This window comes from Oncorhynchus masou, chromosome 24 (assembly GCF_036934945.1).
Source record: "Oncorhynchus masou masou isolate Uvic2021 chromosome 24, UVic_Omas_1.1, whole genome shotgun sequence".
In the NCBI taxonomy this organism is placed as follows: Eukaryota; Metazoa; Chordata; class Actinopteri; order Salmoniformes; family Salmonidae; genus Oncorhynchus; species Oncorhynchus masou.
In genome coordinates, this window is record NC_088235.1 from 1,194,136 (window position 1) to 1,204,838 (window position 10,703).

General features: G+C 48.2%; 1 protein-coding gene across 1 annotated transcript; it reads left to right on the forward strand.

Annotated features, from left to right (window-relative positions):
• The first annotated feature begins 5,485 nt into the window (after positions 1–5,485).
• LOC135511792 (nuclear receptor-binding factor 2-like) lies at positions 5,486–10,379 on the forward strand. Its single transcript, XM_064933256.1, is given in 5 exon segments — positions 5,486–5,843; positions 6,695–6,779; positions 7,996–8,036; positions 8,733–9,104; positions 9,106–10,379. Coding segments are annotated over 5 exon segments (765 nt in total). The 5' UTR covers positions 5,486–5,813; the 3' UTR covers positions 9,343–10,379.
• The last annotated feature ends 324 nt before the right edge of the window (positions 10,380–10,703 follow it).

Here is a 10,703-nt window from a genome sequence, read left to right on the forward strand (position 1 = left end):
GCCTAGTGGTTTGAGTGGGGACGGCAGGCAGCCTAGTGGTTAGAGCAGGTAGCCTAGTGGTCTTGAGCATAGGGGCGGCAGGTAGTCTAGTGGTTAGAGCGCAGGAGCTGCAGGTAGTCTAGTGGTTAGAGCATTGGGCCTGTAACTGAAAGGTTGCTGAAGAGCTGAAGTATTGCGATGAGCTATACGATTGTACTTCTAATTTTCAAGAGGAAAGTTAAAACCCTCAGCTGTGAGGTCACTGAGGAGAACCAACAGTGATGAGGGACTGACATGCAGGGATGCAACATAAGGATGTAACAAGGACTTTGGGCACGGGCCAACAGAACAACGATTTCTATATTCAAGTCCTAAATCTGTGGCATGCGATGTTGAAAGGCAAAATTTCACTGCCGTGTCAGGCTAGTTTGGCTCATTGTCTACTAGCCTCAGGCTAGTTTGGCTCAGTGTCTACTAGCCTCAGGCTAGTTTGGCTCATTGTCTACTAGCCTCAGGCTAGTTTGGCTCATTGTCTACTAGCCTCAGGCTAGTTTGGCTCATTGTCTACTAGCCTCAGGCTAGTTTGGCTCATTGTCTACTAGCCTCAGGCTAGTTTGGCTCATTGTCTACTAGCCTCAGGCTAGTTTGGCTCATTGTCTACTAGCCTCAGGCTAGTTTGGCTCATTGTCTACTAGCCTCAGGCTAGTTTGGCTCATTGTCTACTAGCCTCAGGCTAGTTTGGCTCATTGTCTACTAGCCTCAGGCTAGTTTGGCTCATTGTCTACTAGCCTCAGGCTAGTTTGGCTCATTGTCTACTAGCCTCAGGCTAGTTTGGCTCATTGTCTACTAGCCTCAGGCTATAGCTGAATTTACATCCCTGCTGACATCTCTAACAGACTTCAGAGGTCATTTGATTAGTCGTGTTCAACAGATGCACTCGTGGAACAAAACCATTTCTGTGTTTTGTATAGGGAAAACATTGAGCCCGCAAGTTCGTTGTGAGCTAGCATGCCAACTTTAGCTAATGTAGCTAAGTAGCCAACCGAGGTGCCTAACTAGCTAGCCCACCAGGCAATATTTAGCTAGCTAGATAACATTAGTTAACCTTTCGTGTAGTTAGACTTTTCTGACACGCTAGCTAACCAATTAACCTTGCCATGAGTTAACGTTTACTAGCTAGCAAAATATCCCTTCCCTGGTGGGCTAACGGTAACTAGCATATCACCTCGTAAAAAAGTAGCTAACTAGCTTCCTAAAGACATCAATGAAAAGGTCACAACAGTCATCGTGTGAGCCTATGCTGCTTTTCCTTTTACCTGTAAGGAAGATCATGTGTGTTGGGCACGTACCTCCAGTCAGTGGTTTTCCAGCTCGTTTTCACAAGCCCCAGTGGTGTAAAGTACTGAAGTAAAAATACTTTAAAGTACTATTTAGATCGTACTTTACTATTTATATTTTTGATAACTTTTACTTTTACTTCACTACATTCCTAAATAAAATATTGTACTTTTACTCCTTACATTTTCCTGACAACCCAAAGTACTCTTTACATTTTGAATGCTTAGCAGGACAGGACAATTGTGAAATTTGTGCACTTATCAAGAGAACACGTGGTCATCCCTACTGCCTCTGATCTGGAGGACTCTCTAAACAGAGAACATGTGGTCATCTCTACTGCCTCTGATCTGGAGGACTCTCTAAACAGAGAACATGTGGTCATCTCTACTGCCTCTGATCTGGAGGACTCTCTAAACAGAGAACACGTGGTCATCTCTACTGCCTCTGATTTGGAGGACTATCTAAACAGAGAAAACGTGGTCATCTCTACTGCCTCTGATCTGGAGGACTCTAAACAGAGAACACGTGGTCATCCCTACTGCCTCTGATCTGGAGGACTCTCTAAACAGAGAACACGTGGTCATCCCTACTGCCTCTGATCTGGAGGACTCTCTAAACAGAGAACACGTGGTCATCCCTACTGCCTCTGATCTGGAGGACTCTCTAAACAGAGAACACGTGGTCATCCCTACTGCCTCTGATCTGGAGGACTCTCTAAGCACAAATGCATCTTTTGTAAATAATGTGAGTGTTGGAGTGTGCCCCTGGCTATCCGTACATTTTTAAAACAAGAAAATAGTGCCGTCTGCTTTACTTAATATAAGGAATTTGAAATGATTTATATTTTACTTCTACTGTTGATGCTTAAGTATATTTTAGCAATTACATTTACTTTTGATACTTAAGTGTATTCAAAAAACAAATACTTTTACTCAAGTAGTATTTCACTGGGTGACTTCCACTTTTACTTGAGCCATTTTCTAGTAAAGTATCTTTACTTCTACTACAGTATGACATTTGGTTCTTTTTCCACCACGGGTAGTTCTGTATTCTCCACATTCGCAACTAATTAGCATTTATTTTTTGGGGGGGGGGGGGATTACAAGCAAATATATTTTATTAAGTTTCCTTGTCTGAGAGAGATTTGTGCGGTTATTAAAACATCATAGCAGGGTGAACCGACACCAAACGCAGACCTTATCAAAACGTCATAGCAGGGTGAACCGACACCAAACGCAGACCTTATCAAAACGTCATAGCAGGGTGAACCGACACCAAACGCAGACCTTATCAAAACGTCATAGCAGGGTGAGCCGACACCAAACGCAGACCTTATCAAAACGTCATAGCGGGGTGAGCCGACACCAAACGCAGACCTTATCAAAACGTCATAGCGGGGTTGAGCCGACACCAAACGCAGACCTTATCAAAACATCATAGCGGGGTGAGCCGACACCAAACGCAGACCTTATCAAAACGTCATAGCGGGTTGAGCCGACACCAAACGCAGACCTTATCAAAACGTCATAGCGGGTTGAGCCGACACCAAACGCAGACCTTATCAAAACGTCATAGCGGGGTGAGCCGACACCAAACGCAGACCTTATCAAAACGTCATAGCGGGGTTGAGCCGACACCAAACGCAGACCTTATCAAAACATCATAGCGGGGTGAGCCGACACCAAACGCAGACCTTATCAAAACGTCATAGCGGGTTGAGCCGACACCAAACGCAGACCTTATCAAAACGTCATAGCGGGGTGAACCGACACCAAACGCAGACCTTATCAAAACGTCATAGCGGGGTGAACCGACACCAAACGCAGACCTTATCAAAACGTCATAGCGGGGTGAGCCGACACCAAACACCTTATATGAAGTCGTTCTAAAATCCCCCATGCAAAAATGAAGGGTGGAAAAACAATTGGAACCCATTTCGGGTGTTACCAATATGTTTGTTGGGGTATTATGACTCATAATGGGGTACTCAATAATGGCACAGATACAAAGATGAGCCCTCCATATATGTCTATGGCCTGTTGTTCACACGTATATCTGCCCTCTTATTGGCTAGAATGGTCCCACTTGATCTCGCCTCCTACCGCCTGCCTTCCATCTTTGAGGACATTGATTTCCATTGTTAGAGCGGTCACTCAAATATCTTGTCAATATAATAGACAATCTTTGCTTTAGTACACCAGGCAACATGTTGATAAATCGCAGTTTCCCTCTAGTGGTGAGATGTTGGAAAGTAGGCAAAGATTTTTTAGAACTAACCCAAGATAGACCAGAGACTTTAGTTTCCAATGGGAGCTAAATGAATCATAGTGGGCGAAACAAACAAGGTGGGCAGAGCCAAGCACGAGCTAGTGAGATCCTGTTGGCGCGTTCTGCCATTTATTTGCATATTTGTGTGAGGGAACGCCTATTCTGTGAAGTGCCGTCTGCAGTAACTCAATTCACATTTACATTACATTTACATTTAAGTCATTTAGCAGACGCTCTTATCCAGAGCGACTTACAAATTGGTGAATTCACCTTCTGACATCAGTGGAACAGCCACTTTACAATAGTGCATCTAAATCATTTAAGGGGGGGGGTGAGAAGGATTGCTTTATCCTATCCTAGGTATTCCTTGAAGAGGTGGGGTTTCAGGTGTCTCCGGAAGGTGGTGATTGACTCCGCTGTCCTGGCGTCGTGAGGGAGTTTGTTCCACCATTGGGGGGCCAGAGCAGCGAACAGTTTTGACTGGGCTGAGCGGGAACTGTACTTCCTCAGTGGTAGGGAGGCGAGCAGGCCAGAGGTGGATGAACGCAGTGCCCTTGTTTGGGTGTAGGGCCTGATCAGAGCCTGGAGGTACTGCGGTGCCGTTCCCCTCACAGCTCCGTAGGCAAGCACCATGGTCTTGTAGCGGATGCGAGCTTCAACTGGAAGCCAGTGGAGAGAGCGGAGGAGCGGGGTGACGTGAGAGAACTTGGGAAGGTTGAACACCAGACGGGCTGCGGCGTTCTGGATGAGTTGTAGGGGTTTAATGGCACAGGCAGGGAGCCCAGCCAACAGCGAGTTGCAGTAATCCAGACGGGAGATGACAAGTGCCTGGATTAGGACCTGCGCCGCTTCCTGTGTGAGGCAGGGTCGTACTCTGCGGATGTTGTAGAGCATGAACCTACAGGAACGGGCCACCGCCTTGATGTTAGTTGAGAACGACAGGGTGTTGTCCAGGATCACGCCAAGGTTCTTAGCGCTCTGGGAGGAGGACACAATGGAGTTGTCAACCGTGATGGCGAGATCATGGAACGGGCAGTCCTTCCCCGGGAGGAAGAGCAGCTCCGTCACCATTCCACTCCTAAATAACCCATCTTTTTTGAAACTTTGGGTGAAGTCTACAAAACGCAGTCCACTCGGTTTGTTACAGATTTATACTTTTGGAAAAAATGAACACTGTATGGAGACGTTTAATAGACCTGCTGTTTTCAACTCTCTAGAGACAGCAGGAGTGGTACAGATACTCTGAATGATCGGCTATGAAAAGCCAACTGACATTTACTCCTGAGGTGCTGACTTGTTGCACCCTCGACAACTACTGTGATTATTATTATTTGACCCTGCTGGTCATCTATGAACATTTGAACATCTTGGCCATGTTCTATAATAATATCCAACCGGCACAGCCAGAAGAGGACTGGCCACCCCACATAGCTTGGTTCCTCTCTAGGTTTCTTCCTAGGTTTTGGCCTTACTAGGGCATTTTTCCTAGCCACCGTGCTCCTACACCTGCATTGCTTGCTGTTTGGGGTTTTAGGCTGGGTTTCTGTACAGCACTTTGTGACATCAGCTGATGTAAGAAGGGCTTTATAAATTAATTTGATTTGATTGATGAGAACATTTTCAGAATTTCGGCCAAAATCCATCTCACTACATATTCTCGCACTGCCGGCCACGAGGCTTCCTATAATCACCATATTTGGTAGTGGGTGGAAAATCCAACCGGATTCTTCATATTTATACATCCGGTGAAATATCTGTCTCATTGTGTTGTCGCCGTCAGAAACGGAAATTAGGAAATTACGTCAAGAATATTGAAACGTCATCACGTTATTTGTCCTTGTTTAGCGGTTGAGTCTAGAATGGGTACAGCTATTGTCAACATGTACTTTTGTAGCAGATTTAGAATAATTTATTACGCAGTTTAGGATAATTAACGCATCAGATTAGGATTATTAGGTTAAGGCTAGGAAAATAGGTAGGTTTAGCTGATATTCAAAAAATGTCAATAATATACTGTTATCGACAATTTGACAAAAGCTATATCCCATCTTGGCATGACCTTGTTTAGCTGGCTATCTAGCTATTTGTCCTGTATTTTTAAACGTTTTCTAATTTTAGCAGCCCGGTTTATTAACCCGAATATTTGGTCTCGGGAATAAAACAGTAGCACCGATGACCGACTGCGAGGGACTTCAAGACGTTTCATGTAGTTTTTACTCTTGAAGAATATGGAGGTAGTGGACAGTCCTCTTAACCTCGTAAGTTTCTGTTGATGTTGTAATATCTAGTAGGCTAACAGGCTAGCTAGCTAACTACATCCCTAGCCAACGTTAGCCCCTTGTTGTGATCCTGGAAACAAAGCCAGGGGCTGATTGACCTCGGTGTTTATAACACTACTCTGTAGCCTCCTAGATTGTTCTCATGTCCCATGCAAAGTGCCAAGGTTTGTTAGCTTGCCAGATATGTTGTGATTTTGGCTGTATATTAACTTAGCTAACTGGCTAACAATAGTCCAATTTAGCTAGCTAAGATTGTAGCAAGTCAACTAGTTAGGGAACGGTAGCTAGCTAAATAAGCTTCCTCCATACATGATAGCTCACCTAGCTAAAGCTTTATTCTGGAGTAGGTCAACTCATGTAGCGAGCTAGCTAACTTTATATATATATATATGTGTGACAAGCAGTAGGCAACTAGCTAACTAAAGAAGTAAACATATTGTGAAAGAGGAACCAGACGAGAAAAGCCAAAGACCCTTTATCCCTGCTTTAACGTTTTATTAGCTAGTTAGACTCATAGCTAAGAATATAATAATCAATCATTTAAATGACAGCATTTTACCGACATCAAGTTAACGCTATTTTGTTTCGTTCTGACATGAAGTAAACATGTTCTGTGCACCTGTTTGTGCAGACATGACATTAGGACTGATGGGACTTCTCAGATAGACCCTTCTGATAGCCTCTCTCGCCAGCACTTCTGTGGTGTAGAAGTACTTCACCGTCTTATCTGGCAGGGCAGGATTTGTGCATTTGTAGGTAAGATGATAAGGCTAATATGAGATCTCTCTCAAAAGCAAAAATCCTTAATCTCCCTCCACATCTCCTCTCAGGCCCATCAGCAGTCCAGGAAGGCAGACCGCTTGTTGGCAGCTGGTAAATATGAAGAAGCTATTTCCTGCCATGGGAAAGCTGCAGGTGTGTCATCAGTCTACTGAACTTGTTTTCTTTCACCATTCTGTGAATAATGATACATTTTAGAGATTGACTATTAATTACTGTCAGACTGAAACAACTGGCACACAACCCACTTCCTCAACTTCCCTTATAGATGTCAGACTGAAACAACTGGCACACAACCCACTTCCTCAACTTCCCTTATAGATGTCAGACCTTTAACAGATTGTGATCTGGGATTAAACCCATTTGCTCAGTCGTCACCAGGAGAATAATAACTATTTCCTGCTCTGTGTACTGTAGCCTTCTGCGGCTCTGTGGAGTCGCGTTCAGGAGTGTTTAGTGGACGGTTTAGGAGAGTTGTGGAGGGTTGAGTGTCCTCTCTATGTGTGCCAGTTCAGTCTCCAGGGACATCAGGGCCTGCGTCTGACAGACTGTGTACGGGGGCCTGCGTCTGACAGACTATGTACGGGGGCCTGCGTCTGACAGACTATGTACGGGGGCCTGCGTCTGACAGACTATGTACGGGGGCCTGCGTCTGACAGACTATGTACGGGGGCCTGCGTCTGACAGACTGTGTACGGGGGCCTGCGTCTGACAGACTGTGTACGGGGCCCTGCGTCTGACAGACTATGTACGGGGGCCTGCGTCTGACAGACTATGTACGGGGGCCTGCGTCTGACAGACTATGTACGGGGGCCTGCGTCTGACAGATTATGTACGGGGCCCTGCGTCTGACAGACTATGTACGGGGGCCTGCGTCTGACAGACTATGTACGGGGCCCTGCGTCTGACAGACTATGTACGGGGGCCTGCGCCTGACAGACTATGTACGGGGCCCTGCGTCTGACAGACTATGTACGGGGCCCTGCGTCTGACAGACTATGTACGGGGCCCTGCGTCTGACAGACTATGTACGGGGGCCTGCGTCTGACAGACTAAAGACTACATAGAGATAGTGAGAACATTATGATTAGTGTTGTCTGCTCTGTTTGCAACACAAATAAAGAAGCTGACAGTGGAAGCTGACAGTGGAAGCTGACAGTGGAAGCTGACAGTGGAAGCTGACAGTGGAAGCTGACAGTGGAAGCTGACAGTGGAAGCTAGCTGGGTGATCTGAATTTCATTCTGCACAGAAAGACTGTGTGCTGTTAGAATGCAGTCATACTATATTATGCTCAAGATACAGATTTTTAATATCAGCCTAGTATGTAATGTGTGTGTGTGTGTGTTGCAGATCTGCTGAGGGAAGCCATGAAGTTAACAGAGTGTGAACAGGTGAGTCTGGGTTCAGTAGGGTGTTGTGTCATGTATTGTGGGAGGGGTGGAGGGAATGTCAGATTCTTGGACCTCAGTCATGTGCTCCTGGGCTGCTGTTGGTCAATATTGACCAAACGTCCGTCAATATTGGTCAATATTTAGTTCTGTCTTTGGTTATTTGAATAAAGCATGCCATGTTACAGTCGTAGTGAGGTGGTCGAGTCGTTTCGTAGTGAGGGGTCGAGTCGTTTCGTAGTGAGGTGTCGAGTCGTTTCGTAGTGAGGTGTCGAGTCGTAGTGAGGTGTCGAGTCGTAGTGAGGAGTCGAGTCGTAGTGAGGTGTCGAGTCGTAGTGAGGTGTCGAGTCGTATTGAGGTGTCGAGTCGTTTCGTAGTGAGGTGTCGAGTCGTAGTGAGGTGTCGAGTCGTAGTGAGGTGTCGAGTCGTAGTGAGGTGTCGAGTCGTAGTGAGGTGTCGAGTCGTAGTGAGGAGTCGAGTCGTTTCGTAGTGAGGTGTCGAGTCGTAGTGAGGTGTCGAGTCGTAGTGAGGTGTCGAGTCGTAGTGAGGTGTCGAGTCGTAGTGAGGTGTCGAGTCGTAGTGAGGTGTCGAGTCGTAGTGAGGTGTCGAGTCGTAGTGAGGTGTCGAGTCATTTCGTAGTGAGGTGTCGAGTCATTTCGTAGTGAGGTGTCGTATCTGAGGCCTGTCTGTCTCCTCCAGGCTGGTTTGTCCATGGCCCTCCAGAGGGACAGCCACGTGAAGCAGCAGCGGCTTATTGAGGAGAAGTGGAAGAGGACCAGACAGGAGGGCAATCCCATGGTCCTCCTGAGCCACCCCTCTACCGACCAGCCCCCCGGCCTCGTGACCAACGAGCCCCCCCGCCACCCAGAGAGGGAGTACGACACCTGGCTGTACCTCCTGAAGAACAAGGGCTCCCCCCCTCCCCCCACACCCTGCCCCGGCAGCAAGGCCCACAAGGATGATAAGACCCGTCTGGAGGAGCAGCAGACCACCATCGCCAGCCTGCGGCGCCACATAGACATTCTGCTGGGAGAGAACGAGAAACTGACCCAGGACAACAAGCGCCTGCGAGGGGGAGAACATCCGACTGAAGAGGGATGCAGTGGACACAGACCTACTGGAGAAATCAGAGCTGTGGGTTCTTCCCCAGTCAGAGGAGAGGAGGAACAAGGACATCTCCATACCTAACCTGCCCCCTCTGGAGATGCCCACCCAGGACATCTCTCTGGACGACCTGCCTGCCCTGGAGCTCCCCGAGGACATCCAGCACGAACTGCAGGCGCTGCTGGACAGAGACGACAAGCTGTGATGGGACAGGCGGACGGACAGCCCAGTACGAACTAACTTAAGGAAGCCTCTCTACAGAGAGACTGTCCAGACTGGACTGGAAGAAAGCTGGCAAATCTCAATAAAAGTGTTTGATTGGTCGGTGGACTCAGGCACTAGATAGCAACCACAAATGGTCACCGTGACAAGTTGGTAGGTCATTTCTCCTAGTTCTGTCTGTCTCCTCAGTGTCTCTACTAGTGGGTACTACATCTCGTTCTCTCTCACACACACACACACAAACTCTTTGCAGAAATTGTGCCTTTGAAAATGAAGTCAAGAGGGAGGTGACCATCATCAGTGATCTCCCTGCTTTGATAACAGGCCTCTATATCTGGAGGCCCTGATTGGTTGACTGGGACGACCTGCTAACCCTCTGATACCCACCAGTGACGACCTACTGACCCTCTGATACCCACCAGGGACGACCTACTGACCCACCAGGGACGACCTACTGACCCTCTGATACCCACCAGGGACGACCTACTGACCCTCTGATACCCACCAGGGACGACCTACTGACCCACCAGGGACGACCTACTGACCCTCTGATACCCACCAGGGACGACCTACTGACCCTCTGATACCCACCAGGGACGACCTACTGACCCTCTGATACCCACCAGGGACGACCTACTGACCCACCAGGGACGACCTACTGACCCTCTGATACCCACCAGGGACGACCTACTGACCCACCAGGGACGACCTACTGACCCTCTGACACCCACCAGGGACGACCTACTGACCCTCTGATACCCACCAGGGATGACCTACTGACCCACCAGGGACGACCTACTGACCCTCTGATACCCACCAGGGACGACCTACTGACCCTCTGATACCCACCAGGGATGACCTACTGACCCACCAGGGACGACCTACTGACCCTCTGACACCCACCAGGGACGACCTACTGACCCTCTGATACCCACCAGGGACGACCTACTGACCCTCTGATACCCACCAGGGACGACCTACTGACCCTCTGATACCCACCAGGGACGACCTACTGACCCTCTGATACCCACCAGGATGACCTACTGACCCACCAGGGACGACCTACTGACCCTCTGACACCCACCAGGGACGACCTACTGACCCTCTGATACCCACCAGGGATGACCTACTGACCCTCTGATACCCACCAGGACGACCTACTGACCCTCTGATACCCACCAGGGATGACCTACTGACCCTCTGATACCCACCAGGGACGACCTACTGACCCTCTGATACCCACCAGGGACGACCTACTGACCCTCTGATACCCACCAGGGACGACCTACTGACCCTCTGATACCCACCAGGGACGACCTACTGACCCACCAGGGACGACCTACT